At 37.0% G+C, this 16,029-nt stretch overlaps 1 protein-coding gene across 1 annotated transcript in view; it reads right to left on the bottom strand.

The window, feature by feature from the left end:
• Positions 1-825: 825 nt before the first annotated feature.
• Positions 826-16,029, bottom strand: part of LOC148941973 (uncharacterized) — a 23,946-nt gene continuing 8,742 nt past the window's right edge. The window contains exons 2-3 of the mRNA XM_089103440.1: positions 2,513-2,827; positions 826-1,517 (exon numbers count right to left, since the gene is read on the bottom strand). Coding sequence (XP_088959566.1) covers positions 1,143-1,517; positions 2,513-2,749 — 612 coding nt within the window. The 5' untranslated portion in view covers positions 2,750-2,827 and the 3' untranslated portion in view covers positions 826-1,142. The remainder of the gene's footprint in view (positions 1,518-2,512; positions 2,828-16,029) is intronic.

Genomic DNA, 16,029 nt, shown 5'->3' with positions numbered 1-16,029 from the left:
GTGTTCTGGAAATTTTTAAAGCTTAAAATAGCCCTATCCCCTGAAACCGTTTCCACTGTCTGGTAGCCATGCCGTCTACAATGCTTCATATGATCCCGTAGTTTTATATCACTACGGAATTGTGACAGGCATGTTGGACAGTAGAAACGTACCCCTAGATCACTACCACCCCCCAGAACTCTACTGAAGTCTGTAATAGGATTAAAATGGCCAATTGAATTGGAAAGGTCACTAGATGGTGGTGTATACAACAACCAAACCCAGTGTCTGACCAAATGATTTGATGGGCCCCTTACGGGGAAAACCACCCCCTTCTTTCTGGAAAGAAACCCATATTCAAATTCAGTTTCATACTGAACCACAGTAACTCCGATATTTAAATGGGCGTTCGCCCTTTCAATAATATCAATAGATCGTAGCGTTACTGGGTATTTTCCTTCTAAACAAGAGAAATCTACAATGGGGAAATTGGATCCTTCCTTCCCATGTACAGCCCAATCGTCTAAATTTGTCTTGGTAGCGTCATCTGCTAGAGGCTGAAATGCTGATATGAGGAAAGCATACTTGAAACATTTTTGACCTGATTCAAAACAGATCCGCTGGACACCACGACATCCTACTAAATCTGGATTATAATTTAAAACTACTGACCTCCCTCCCTCAGCTCCCCCTCTTAAAATAAAATCTTTCTTAAATTTACAAATATTCACACTTAAATTTTCAATAAATAAAACTAGACCCACTACCGTTTTCGTTAAAGTTCTCAAGATGCGCTATAATTTGTCCTACCCACTCGCTAAAAACTCCCTCAAAATTTTTTAAATTCGAATAAACCACGCACATCTCGGAATGTACATAATGATAATAAACTTCGCTTTTCCCCTCATTTAAATAAAACACCTTTAAAACAATAGAAACCTTAATTGAATCCACCCCCACAATTGGATTTGGTTCTCCAGCAGTGCACGAATTTTATCTACATAGACATGCACAATTTCTACAGGATCAAACACAAATTTTCCCCCCATAAGTGAATTAAATGGGTCCCCAAAAGTCGCAGTGTAAACAACTATTGCATTTAAAATTGTGTTGGACAATTGAAAATCGGGAAAAGTCGTAAATTGGTCACTACCCCCCTCCCCCTATTGTATATCATCAACACTCCCTCCCTCAAGTTGTTCAACAATATTTGGGGTATGCGAATGCTCCACTTCAGTTGTTTGAAGTGGATTCGTTAGGGTATCGGGGGCTAGAGGAGGAGGAGGGTTCCCCGTTAATTCATTTGTAAAATCCTCCAAAAGCTGTAGTGTGTTTGGACTCAAGTCCCCCTGCCCAACTGCGCTATTATATACATTTAAAAAATCATCTAAAAACTCATCAATATTAAACGGTATTTGACTGTCATGTAAAATGGTATCGTCCCATGTTAAATTGTTGGGGGACTCCACGTGTGCCTCTTCTCCTTCACCAGCTGATGAGGACGATGGTGACATTGAATAAGGGACCAATGCTCCAATCTATAAATGAAAAAAATAGCTTATTTTCAAAGTGTTCAAATCATCCCTACCGTTTTTTAAATTTAGATTATTATTTAAAACACGCTTAGTAGTAGTAGTAGCAGTATGCATATAGTAGCATTGGGTTAATTCAACTGAAATTTCCAATTTCCAACTTAATATAAGATATTTACAATCTAAAACGCCGCTTTACATAAAATTGACAATTTGATTTGGTTCAAACAACTCCCCTCAATTTCCAATATTTAATGCTCCCCTCTCCGAGCCGGCCATCGCCGCGCTTTCCCACGGCGCTTTCCCGCAGCGCTTCCCCCAACACTTCTCGGTCCCACCGGCGCTTCTCGGGAGCCGTGACGGCTCCCAGCCGTTTACATAATGTCCAAAAAAAAAAATATATTGTTAGACCATAAGTCGTTTCAAAGATCACGTACAGGTTGTGAACTCATTAGCTTAATTATTGTAAGCCGCGTATGTTCATTTCCAAGACTGTTCAGCAGGAAAATACGCAATTAAATGCTGTAAACCGTTAACTCCCCTAAAATCTTGCCAAGTTGTAAGCTGTCAAAAATATTGCGCAAATTAGAATCCATATGTGCAATAGATAAATGGGATAATCTCTGTCATTTCCCCATAAAACTATAATATTCAATTGTGAAAAATAGCATTTTGAGTTTCATAGTGGAGAGAGATAGCAGTAAACTAGAAATTACCTAAAAATATTATTATGAGATAGCGAAGATGTCTACAGAGAAAATAGCAAAGATTAGAAAAAAAGAGCGGTTTCTTTGCAAAAAAATTACATTATATTTAGATATCTCTGAGGGGGGGGGGAGCAGAGAAATTTAAAACAATGGTTGGGGGGCGAGGGGTTAATATTTTAATATCTCTGAGATACACTTTTACACAGTGTTGAAAAATAGTGAAAAGAAAAGACTAAAAAAAAACATTGGAAGAAATAGATATAAATTTCTATAACTAGAGGTAAAAATGCTCACATTTGCAAATCCTGGCTGCACTTGGGTGCCAGATGGTCCGGGTAGTGCGTGTTGGAGGGCGGACGGGGCGGCGGCGCTATGTTCTTGTGCAGATTGGGTTGCGGCTTGTGCAGTAGGGCCTGTGACGGTACGGACTTGTGCAGTCGAACCAGCGATGCCATGGGCTTGCACAGATGAGACAGCAGGGTTCTCCATCCTTATGGCCCATTCTCTTTTTGGTTTATGCCCAGACTGCATAGGGGCTGGCACTGATGGTGTTGCCTCACCCTCTCTTGCTCTCTTAGATGGAGGGGGCACACATTCTTCATAATTGGCCTTAAAAAGAAGAGAAAAAATTTAGTATGGAAAATAATTTCCCTCTTTTTTAAAGAAGGAAAATTAGTACCCTCATCCACAGAATTTTGTCTAGAAAAGCATTTATCACTAAGAAAGCCCCCCTACGCCAAAAGCAAAGCAATAGGTATAAAAATTTCGTGAAATATACTAGTCGCATCCTTTTGAATCTGAAAAAGATGAATTACGGCTCACTGAGCCGTTCAAAATTCAGCCTATAAAAGTCGGCCTAGTTTGTTTCTAAGCTGTTTGAAGAATTTCTTATTTTTAGGCCTTTCTGTTCTTTTCTGGTTTTAATCTGCATTGAGAATGCCTCGTTTGATGCATTTAAAGTAATTCGATCTTGCACTGGCGAAATTTGCGGGCTATCCATTATGGCCTGTACGAATTCTGAAGATTACGAAAAATGTTGGAAAGCGAACTAACTATTTGATCTTTTTTTACGGGGATCATAACGAGCACATTGTTTCTGAGAATAATCTTGTATCGTACAAGGATAATATTCAAGAGGCTTCTACTAAAACTGCGAAGAATGTGAAACACGCAATTCAGGAAATTGAGCGTTTCCCCGACATTTACAGGTCTATTTCAAAAGCGTTTGCGTTACTAAAAGTACCGGATCAAGCTGCCGCGCTGCCCGGTTAACAGTCTGTTTTATTTGCACGAATTTCCGCTACAGAACAGGAGGTAGTGAAAACTAGAGAATCTATAGTTAGAAAGATAACTCGTCAGGTTTCTACCCAATGGGGCTCGGATGTAAAATATGGTCTTAAAGATACAGCTGAGACTATAATTAGCGAGTTATATAAATCTGTTTTACTATAGCTTAACCCCCTATTAGACCGTGTCGAGCGTGAGTTGAAAATGTATAAAATGCAAACCCGTAATCTGGAGAATCGAATTTAAAAAATCGAAGTCAAGCTAGACGATATTGATCAAGAAAATATGTTGGACAGTCTTGTTTTCAACGGTCTGAAGCAAAAGCCAGGAGTTGACCTTAAAATGACTATGCTCAGTGTCCTTTCGATACGGATTGGTGTTACTGGTATATCTTCTGGTGAATTATCAAGTGTTTTCCGGTTTAGAATGAATGGGCCTCATACCACCAGTGACAAAGTTGCCCCAGTTTTAGTGCAATTTGTTAGTAAAGAAGTTGCTCGAAAAGTGTTCTTACAGAAGTCTAAACTAGCTGGGTCTGGAATCTTTGTGTCGGAATCCCTTACAAAGCGACGTCGCGCCCTGCTAAATGCCGCAAGGGATCGCTTTGGTGTTGAAAATGTATGGACCGACCGGGACAACATACTAGTGAAGCTACCTGGTGAACCGTCTGCCCGGAAAATAAGATCCCTTGCTGAATGCGTTTGAATTCGTATTTGTGTTGTTTTCTGTCGTTTTTTCTTCTCTGTACAGCTTTGTTGCCTTTTTTGTTTGTGTTTGTTTTTCGCGATTTTTTCATTGTTATTATTATTAGCATAAACTGTTTTTATCCCGTTTAATTTATTCTTTCTTTTCCTTTTCTTTTGAGGGATCCGTTTTGTTTCGTTTTTTTTTTTAGTCTTTCTATTATTATTTGCAAAAAAATTTCTTGGTATCCTATTTTTTATTTCTTACTTTTTTTTTCATTTAGAGAGATATGTTATATGTTTTTTTTATTTACTTTTGGTGGTTCTTCCCTTGATGATTTAATGAGCCGGCCTTTTCGTCTAGAAGAGGTTTTATCGGCACCAATAGCAAGAGATGCTGAACCGTGTATGAACCAAGTTAGATTTCAACCGTTAAAAAATAGTACTTATGTCCAAAGATTGAAGTTATACCCCGGGGAAGCCGATTCGTTGCGTTTATGTGCCTGAAATTGTCACCTCACTACTGGTTATGAGGATGTGTTGCAATTTCTTTCTGATTCTCAAGGAAAAATTAGTTTTATTGGTATATCTGGAAGTTTTTTTTAGCCATGAACACTCTTTCTCGCTGCATTCTTTTCCAGATTATAATTTGGAGGCTATAAACCGGATTTCACTTCACAGAGGGGGACTTGCGTGTTTGATTTCAAAGTAATTAACATACCAAATAAGAAATGATACTAATGTTTGGATAGAGGGTAAGTTTCAAATTTTTAGTATAGATTTAAATTTGGTTAGTAGTAAATTTTTGATTAGTATTGTGTATAAGCCACCGAGCGCAAGCTGGGAAGATTTTGAGCGTGGATTTGATCAACTTACGCGTGCGGTGTCTCGGACAGGTTTATATTTTATTTGTATGGGTGATTTTAACTTCGATCTGCTATCGCTGAATGGAGTGAATCTTAATTTTTTTGAATTTGATGGCTGCTAATGATCTTTTTCCCCTGGCTAATATTTCAAAACGGATAACAAGTCATTCACCTGCTCTTATTAACAATATTTCTGTTGGTTCGAAATGTCTGGGCCGCAGCTTTGCTGATGTGTTTTTGTACCCTTGTTCTGAACTTTTTCCAGTTCTTGGAATGGTACCTTGTGTCCGCATAAAAAGAAATAAAAGAAAAAAAGTGAAGACTCGATCGTTAAAAAAAGAGAACTTACAGAGGTTTGGTGATGAGTTAAGCAGCACTGATCGTAGCGAGATTTTAGAGATAAAAGATGACGCTTCTGGGGCATTTGATTGCATGATGGGGATCATACAGCCAATTTATGACAAGACTTGCCCAGTTAAATTTGTGAAACCGCATAAGGATTCAACCCAGGAAGCCTTGGATAACTACAGAAATTCTTGAAGCGTCAGATTTAAGAAATCAAGTGTATGCAGATTATTTAAATAGTAAGTGTGTCAAGAAATTGGAAGAGTTTAAAATAATACGCAATAAAGTGAACTCAATGAGAAGGAAAGCTGAAAAAGAATATTTTGCTAAGCAACTGAGTTTAAATAAGGATAATGCGAAAGGAACTTGGGAGGTTTTAAATGACCTATTGGGAAAGAGGAAAGAAGTTCCACCCAATTCGCTGCTGATTCAAGGAGAAGCAGTGAGTGATGAAACGATTATTACTAATAAATTTAGTGAATTGTTTTCAAGTATTGGTAAAAATGCGCTGGCCGAAGGGTTAATGAATTTTAATAGTGATTCTCTGGGGGACGAATTTTTGGATGATAGAGGAATTGGAAATGAAATTGAATTTCAACCGTGTACTGGAGATGAAATTCTGAAGGTTGTGAAAACAATCAAATCCAATTCAGCAGGGACAGATGTAATTAATTTGAAGGCTTTTAAATCAGTGATGTGTTATTTAATACCATGTCTCGTCCACATAATCAATCTTTCCCTGAAAACTGGGGTATTCCCCGATGCGCTTAAAAGGGCAAAAGTCATCCCTCTCCATAAGGGTGGGTCTAAACTAGATATTGAAAATTATAGACCTATATCAATCCTTCCCCTTTTTTCAAAAATATTTTAAAAAATTGTGCATAAAAGGCTATATGATTACCTTACAAAAACAGGGATGTTAAGTGAAACTCAGTTCGGCTTTAGGAAAGGTCCCTCGACGTCGGACGCCGTGCATTCTCTCTGTGATATTGTAAATAGATGCTTTGAACGTGGTGAAATCCCTTTGACTGTTTTTATTGATTTTAGAAAGGCGTTTGATACAGTGGATTTTAAAATTTTACTCAAACGTCTACAGTCCCTTTGAGTTCGTGGTAATTATCTGAAATAGTTTGATAGTTTTTTAAGTGGAAGATCTATTCAAGTTGTTTTAAATGATGCATTTTCTACTCCCTATCAACTTAAGTGTGGTGTACCTCAGGGATCTGTCTTGGGACCACTTCTGTACCTTGTGTATGTTGATTCAATGCGTTTTTACTTACCGGAGTGTTTTATCACGACTTTCGTGGATGATACTGCTTTGACTATGTCTAGTCGAATGATTGATGATCTATTGTTGAAAGTAAATAGGGTTTTGAAGTCATTTTATGTATTTACAAGTTTCAGCCTTTTGTCAGTGAATGTTAAAAAACTAATTTTATGATTTTTAGGAGAGTTGGTAAGCCTCCGAGTGTTGATGGAGATATTTTTTAATGGTAAGCCTTTGTCAGAGTTGCATGAGGTGCGTTATTTGGGCTTCCAGCTTGATTGTAATTTGTCTTGGAAGCACCATAGTGATCTTGTTGCAGCTAAAGTTGCTAGAGGTCTGGGAATTTTGCGTCGTTTGAAGCATTTTTTACCATTATCGGTTCTTTTACTATTGTATCATAGTATTGTTGCGCCTTATATTTCTTATGGTCGTGTCATTTGGTCTAGCAATTTTTATGCAAATTTCAAAAGAGTGCAGATTTTACAAAATAAAACGGTACGTCTTCTTGGGAATTATATAGAAAATGTGAATGATACCGCGTCATGTTTTAAAAAATTAAGAGTGCTTAACAATGGTCAGATTCGCGATTACCAAGCTGCTATTTTTGCCTATAGATGTTGGAATGATGTATGTCCTCCAGTTTTTACAAATTTTTTTCGCGTAAATAGTTCACTCCACAGGTATGCGACTAGAGAGGCGGAAACTTTTACGGTTGAGTATCGAGACACCACATGTGCAGGTTTCGGAATTCAGTATTTGACTCCGGCTATTTGGAATGATATCCCATTTGGCGTTCAGGAAGCTGAACACATTGTGTCGTTTAAATTAAAAATAAAAAAATATTTATTGGGAGAGGGGAGATAATTTATCATTATTGTCATTATTAATGTTAGTTTTTTTATAGTTTTTGGTATTAATATTTTGTAATTAGTAGTAAATAAGTCAAGTCAAGTATTGCAAAATACAGCAGAACATCGTTTAAGATCTAAAGGTAATTTGACCAGTTATTACAGTTATTATAGTTCTCTTGGAGGAAAACATTTTGATAAGTTAAAAAAACAGAAATAATAACTTTGGCGATCGGGGCTATGGACCAAACTCCAATAAGCCAGATATGACTTTTGATGAAATAAGATCAGCCAGACATAAATGTACTAAACAACATTTAAAATTGGATAGTGCCAGTATAAGCCGTTTGTTCGATAATACCAAGGGGCAATCAAAAAATGGGAACTGGGTTGAAGAGAGATCTAGGAGAATAACGAGCAATTATATTCATAGAACTGCAGCTAGAAAAAATAGCACTAGAGTTGCCCCAATTGTTAAGCAAATTCGAAACTTGGGACCTAGATTCCGCTCTGCCTTTATGAAAAAGGGTTTGGATTTAGAAGTAGTTGCTCTAGAAGCGTATGAAAAGAAATTCAACTTAAAAGTCTTAAACGGAGATGAAACAGGACTTAGTGTGCATCCAGAGCATCAATATCTTGGTTTATCCGTAGATGGATTGCTCCCTGAGGGCACACCTATAGAGATAAAAACTGTATATAATATACCAGAACTCAAAACCATTTTTGAAGCTGCTCAGTCAAAAATCTGATCAAAGGATTTTTTTTAATTATTCAGTGAAGGTCTTCAGTTAAAAAAAAATCATAGGTATTTTGCCCAGATACAAGACCAACTCGAGGTACTAGATATAAAGATGTGCCATTTAATAGTTTTTAACTCCATTGATGACTGGGAAATAACAGAAGCGCATCCAGGATTTTTGTTCGGGGGGGGGGGGTACTAATTTTTTTTTGGGGGGGTTACATAAAAAACCTCAAAAACGCATAAAAAATTTTTTTATGTCCACTTTTGTTACGTTTTTACGAGTCAAACGAACTTTTCGGGGGGGGGGGGTCAAATCGGGTAACCCCCCCCCCTGGATACGGCCTTGGGATATAATTACAGTTCACCGGTCGAAAGAATACTGGGCGAAAATATTTCCAAAACTTGAAGCTTTCTGGAATGAATCCTTACTACCTGAAATTTTAGACTCGAGGTTGGTAAGGAATATGGACATCAGAGAGCCTATGGTCTCAGAGAGTATGAACATCGGAGAGCCAATCTCGTCTCAAGAAACAAAGAGGGAAGAAAAGAAGGTCAAGTCTAGTTGACGTGGACAACAAGAAAACAAACACACAGAAGGGATGGGGAGACAACGAAGAATCTACCAGTCACTCAGCGCATGAAAACAGCAGTTTTGAAGATATATTTTGGTCTGGTTTGGAATAAATGAATCTTTATGTTTGATATATTTTGCGTGATGTATTTTGATGCACTTGTATTTTTGATGTGATGTGGTAGTGATGTGTTTATTACGGCTCTGTAGTTTTAATTAGTAAGTGTCTACTGTACATTCCCAGTTTGCTATGATGATTAACGTCGCATCCTTTTACCAGGCTTGTCCCACATCCACCGTCGGCACAGTTTCAATTGGCACAGTCTCATATCCGATGCTCCAGTAAAGCAACAGGTTGATTTACATCATCCTCGACTTTTTGCATTTGTCTCACAATCATTTATTTGTGATGTGATGTGATAGGCAGGCCTATATATATATATATTGGTTTTCATTGTCACTTGTCTCGTATCTATGGCTATTGCTCCAGTGAAGCAGCAGGTTGATTCACATTATCCTCCACATTTTAGCATTTTCATGTAACCGTTGGCAGAGTTTATTTGTGTCTCGCACTATTTCTTCCAATATCTCCACTGTCACATATCTTCTAGCTACTTATTTCTTTGTTCTTCACTTTAATTTTTTATTCGTCCTGATTTCCATTGTCGTAGGTTTTGTAACCAGGTCTTGTAAGCATTTGTTTTTGTACTTCCTTTTTTTGCCTCGTTGTAAGTCTCGCTTCCGCTTATCTTTAAACCACATATTTCTTTGTCCTTCAATTTCGTTCTTTATTACTTAAGAATTTTTTCAGTGACCGTGTATAATCTGTTCTTCACTTTCGTTTTTGACTCGTTGTAATTTCCACTGCTGCTTATCTTTTAACCACGCATTTCTTTATATTTAAGTTTCGTTTTTGAGACGTTGTAATTTTCGCTGCCGCGTAAATTTTAACGCATAATTCTTTGTTCTTCACTTTAGTTTTAAACTCATAATTGTTTTTTTTTCGCCATTATTCTAACCACATATATTTTTTCTTTATTTTCGTTTATCATTACTTCAGATATTTTTTTCAATGCCCTTTGCCTTAGCTGTTTGGATTAGTCTTGTCACATTTGATGGTCTAGGATGTTCATTTGCACCGATTGTGAATTTACATTTTTTAAGGTCTTCCTCTTGATCTTGTCTCATTTATTGGTCTAGTTTATTCATTTTGAGCAATAGTTAATTTGTTTATGTCCTCGAGATAGTTGATCAAACTGCACGAAATGTCTTTCGTAAATAGAATCATTACATTTGATATTTTATACTTAGCCATGTTTTTGTGTGTTTTTACATGCGTCATAAATACTAAAAATGAAAGAACAGCTCATGAGGCGTATATGACGTATTTGCGCTTTTGAAATATGTTCATAAATATGACGTTACTTATATGAATTCTTTTTCGAAATTAAGGCTCTTAACGAATTTTCTCAAAATTGTGACCTATCTAGATTTTTTTTTTTCAGGTCAAAATATCCCAGGGTGCTGTAAAGTTTCTTTGTTTACTTCTCTGTGAATTGTCTATTTCTCTGTACAGTGAGACTTCTTCTCTTTAGGGCCTTATGGTAGCGTTGGCCTATTATCTGGGTTCTACCGGTGGAGGATGCCTAGAGCCTCTAACCATCACATAGTCTGTGTTCAGAGTATAAAACGTTTATTTATACGTATAATACAGTGAAGGTACATATGGCTAGGACAGATACAGAATTCGAACTGACTCAAATAATCTAAATTGGTAACTTATAATCAGCACAATCTGCTTCTGATAAAGACAATCCGGGTTGGGTTGTTGACCACTGAGCTCCTTCCAGACAGGAAATATCATCGCCTTATTCCAAGAAGTGGGGTTGTCGACTGCCGACAACCCTTAATGTTTGCATTTTAGATGGTGGGGTTATTCTGGGTTAAGTGACCTTGGGAAGAATTACACATATGAATTTCTTACTTAGAATTTTAATTATTGTTTTTAACAAATAAAACCCTATTTCAAAATTTTAAATATTTTCCCCGGGGTTTTCAAAATATTTTTTTTTTTCAAAAAAAAAAAAACGATTTTCTATCCTCAAACAAAGGTACACTTAACAAAAACATAAAATAAAATACTGACAGTAAAACTGAATCAAAAAGATACAAGAAAATATTTTCCCAATTGGCACTTTCATTTCACTTTATATTGTCATGCTAAGATCGCATAAAATTCGCATAGCTACACATAATATAAAAATTTGGACATCGTCAGAATATCTTTTAAAAGAATTTAAATTTGAACAGAACACTTGAACAAAAATGATAATCTTCGACAGAAACACAATGAGATTTTCTTTTACTTTCCATTTACCAAAGCTTTAATTCTTTTTTTTCCAAATTATTCGGTTATTTTACTATCCATAAGATATCAAAAGGAAGTAAATACATCATTTGAAAAAGGTTGGCAAACATCTTTCGCTTGTCATTTTTATTTTTCTATTTTTCCTAGTTCAAAGAAAGCATTTCTCCTGTCCAGTTAATCAGCATAAAAAACTAGCTACATCCTCATTTTGACTTAACATCAATTCCCAACACCGTTTATACTGCAATAACATACTAATCTCTACAATCATCTTGCTCTACTTATCTCTACTTGTTTCAATACTCTCTATAATAACCTGGAGGTGTATTTCCTGCTGTCCTCGTACTTCTCCAACAACTACTTGTGTCCCCACTCACTACTACTTTAGCCTCTATTTCCCTATTACTGTAGTATATACCCATATATTATGTTTCAGTTCAAACCTTTGCTGTATGCTAGAAACTGAGCTAACATAAATTATTTCAGAAGTTAATACTGGAGTCGCCACTGGAATATGGCATGCAGATGATGCTGAATCAATTCTCCTATGCCCACGATTCTCTAACTACAATTCTACGATTCTTGATTCCTCCGATATTGATTTATTTGTTATTACTGGTTGCTCAAGACAATTTTGAACAACCAAAAGTTTCTCACCCGGACGTTGACGTAAGCTATAACCGTTGCTACTTTTCTCTTCGTCTTTAGATTTTACTTTACTATTAGCAATATTAGATATCTTAATCATATCAATTTTCTCCTGAAAAATAGGATTTAAACTTTAGAAAGTTTCTGGATCCTTTACAGGCTTTATTAGACGACCGTTTACTGTCCTTCTTACATAGTTCCCAGAAAGTTCTCGTACCAAGAATAGGGAATCTTTTAAAACTTTTAAAATTTTATACGGTAAACGAAATTTTAGCTTTAAACCCTTGATTTCCCTTGGATTCTGGGCATTATCTTGGACATAAACTAAGTCCCCTTGTCGAAAAACTGGTAGTTCTACAGCATTTTTATTATATTGTAATCTTTGAGATTTTCTCTGTTTTCCTATTTGTTCATCACAAATCCTGTAAATCGTGAATAAATTCCTAACTAAATTAACCATATAATCCTCATAATTGTCAAAATAGTCAATTGAAGGCAATGATAGTTGAATATCCAAATATGAAAGAGGCTGCCTACCAAAAAATACGTGATGCGGTGAATATTTAGTTGTGGAAGAAATAATAGAATTTAATACATTCTGAACAAAAGATAAATAAGTGTCCCAAGAATTGGGATGATCCTGATAATAAGCTTCTAATTCGGATTTTGTTACCTTCACACGATTCTCACATAACCCATCCGATTGAGGATTATCACTTGACAAAAAATGATGTTTAATTTTTAATTTTTCCCACATCTGTGAAATGATATTTGAACGGAAAGATTGATGGGAATCAGTGATCAAAACTTCAAAAAGGTCAAATTAGGCTATCACTGACTCGAAAAGAAAATTGCACAGAGCTTCTGCTGTTATCTTCGGCACAGCTTTCAGGATACAAAATTTTGAAAAATGGTCAACGTCAACTAGAATATGAAAATTTACGTTTTCAGTAGGCCCACATAATGTGCCCCCCATGGGACCAGCAGAGTCCACCGAGAACACACTGAATGGGTATTTCGGTTCTTCATTTTTTCCTAACGTAGGTTTGACGTTCTGATGCATTTTATTCCTACGCAAGCACAAATTACAGTTCTCGCAATACTCTCGAACTTTTGCACCCATTCTATCAAATACAAAGATACGGCTCACTCGATCTAATGTCTTCTCCATAGACATGTGACCACCAAAGAGTAAGTGATCATGAGCCAGTTTTATTGCCGAATCTACTAGGACACTTGGCAAGACTATTTTAGCTGTTCTGGGGATCCCTATGTCCTTGCCAACGCCTCCTAGCGGATAACAATAAAGAACACCTTCCTTTAGAAACAGACCGTCAAAAATTTTCAACAGCCAAGACACAAAATTATTATTTGTCACTCCCCCTGGCACGGAACTCTTTTCCGCCCTGTCGACTCCTGGCACGGAACTCTTTTCCGCCCTGTCGACTATTTTCCTCTCTGGCACGGAACTCTTTCCCGCCCTGTCGACTCCTGGCACGGATCTCTTCTCCGCCCTGTCGACTATTTTCCTTTCTGGCACGGAACTCTTTTCCGCCCTGTCGACTTCTGGCACGCTCTTTTCCGCCCTGTCGACTATTTTCCATGGTACGAAACCTGCAGGGTTTTCGAGGTTCGGTGATCCACCACCTACCTCTCTCTTTGCCCATGGGAGCTCAGACCTTCCTTTCCCAGGATCCTCTGAACCCGTTAACCGCTCAGACCTTCCTTTCTCAGGATCCTCTGAACCCGTTAACCGCTCAGACCTTCCTTTCTCAGGATCCTCTGAACCCGTTAACCGCTGGTCCGTCGGTCGACCGTCGTCCGCCCCTTCACCAGCCTCATCTCTCTCGACACAGCGCCTCATTACGTTGGTTCCTAACAAATTTTCAGTTGTCGACTCAAGGTACTTGATGACCTTCTGTAGTTCGGGATCTTTTCTTTGAAGTTTTGCTACCTCTGACAATTCCAACCCTAAATAGTCTATTTCAACACCAGCTGCTAAAAATTCTGCTTCTTCTTCTGTAAAATTTAATGGGCGACATTCCTCAATTATCTCCGGACGCGATAGTAAATCTGCAGGGTGATATTTTCCAGGCAAATGTGACCAATGGAATAACTCGTTATCTAAGATTAAAGCTATTCTATATAGCTTAGAGGAATGATCTTTACTCCTTCTTAAGTAAGTTAGAGTTTTACAATCAACTAAGAGATGTGTTTCTCTGCCCCAAATATAGTAAGAGACATATTATCCATTTTCCCAAAATTTAAAGAAAGAACTTTACTGAAGGTTGATATAAGTCTAAATCGACCAGGATCATCCTTTTGCATGAGCAGTGCTCCGCAAGCAATTGCACTTGTGTCGACTGCAATATAAAAGATTTTTGAGTAATCTGGGAAGGACAAAAATATTGTTTCTGGATTACTTAATTCCTGTTTTAACTTTAAAAAACTTTCTTCCTGCTCAGGGCCCCATTCAAACGGAACTCCTTTCCTCAAAAGCTTATTCAAAGGATAAATTAACTCCCCAAAGTTAAATTAAAATATTCTATACCAGTTGACCAAGCCAATGAAGCTACGTAGCTCACTGACATTACGCGGTCTGCTTATCTTTTGGATACTGTCAAGTTTATTAGCTAGAGGTGAAATACCTTGAGAAGAAACAGAAAAACCAAGCAGCTCGAAATTTTCTACAAAAAACTTGCATTTCTTTACACCTATCTTCACGTCACACTCCAACAATCTGGAAAAGACCTTCTCTAAATCTCGAAGATGCTCACTTTCATCTCCCTTGGATGCCACAACCAAATCATCAATGTACATCGAAATAATAGAATGAAAAATCTCCGACTGAAATAGAATTGAGGCTCATTGACAAAACGTCTTAGGGCTCACATTACTAACTTGGGGTAGTTTACGATACACATATTGTACACCATCTGGTCCGCTAAATGAGTAATACTGTTGGCTTTCCTCTGTCAATGATACATTGAAAAAGGCATGTTTTAAATCAAAAATCCTAAAATTTATTTTTGAGCTAAGTTGGTTCAGCATATCCTGGATCCTCTTAATGGGCCAGGCACTGTCCTTGACTAATTTATTAATCTCCCGGCAATCATAGATAACCCTCGTATTCTCCATAGTCCACTCCTGCTTAGGGGGTATTTTTCCCCCTGAGCTCTTTGCAATAACAAATATAGGGCACCAGTATTCACTTCTACCAGGTTTTATAATACCTGTCTTTACCATAGTATAAATTTGCTGTTGTAAAACCTCCTGCATTTTCAATGGTAAATTATAGGAATTGGGTGTAGGTGGTGGTATACTTTTGTCAATATCTACTTTAAAATCCATCAGGTTATTCTGACCTATATCATATGCATGGACAGAAAATATGATTTTATACTTTTTAAGCAAATCTTTCAATTTTCCACACAACTCAGGTTTTCGATTTCAATGTTTTAGGTCAAATTTCTCTAAAAAGTTTGCATCCGTGCAAGGGCTTTCCATATTTGTCTTATCTTCAAATTCATCAACCCTTCCCTTATTATTAATAATTTCAGCTCTGTAGGCTGTAATTACATCATCGGACACTTCAATAAAACTGCCAATTACCTCTCGTCGGTTCAACTTTAAAGGGTTTTCACTATTATTAAAAATAAAAATTATCCCCTTATCCTCTACAACTTTTACAGAGGCCGCATAAAAAAATTCAGAACATTTATCAGCAGGTTCTGTTATGACCGTTATCCCATTCGGTAGAGGCATCCCTTCTTTTGACCTAAAAAGAACTTCTACTCGCTTTTATTGAGAATGGGTCTACAATTATTTTCTTGGGCATTACTATACTTCCAGAAAATGACAGACTAATTGACTTATCATTCTCATCATTCATGAAAGTCAATGTATTAGTCCGAAAATCAAGTTTTGAACCTATTCCTAGGAGTATATCCCACCCAAGAATAACATCAAAGCCTAAGGCTGGGACCACCAAAAATTCCCAAGAAAGTTTTCATGAATTATTTTCTCCAAATATTGTAACATCCAAAGCTACTTTTAATGAAGTAGGAATTGCCTTCGAATTTCTACCAATGGGTTTTATTCTAGCCAAAGACGGCTCAGCTTTCACCTTTTGTTTGTCAAATATCTCAAAAAGTCTTTCATCTATCAAAGATTTATGACAACCAGG

Source organism: Artemia sp. Qi Xiang Cuo, chromosome 17 (assembly GCF_049724085.1).
Source record: "Artemia sp. Qi Xiang Cuo chromosome 17, ASM4972408v1, whole genome shotgun sequence".
Taxonomy (NCBI): Eukaryota; Metazoa; Arthropoda; class Branchiopoda; order Anostraca; family Artemiidae; genus Artemia; species Artemia sp. Qi Xiang Cuo.
Note: the sequence above shows the minus strand (reverse complement) of the source record. Positions and strands in the feature narration are given on the sequence as shown.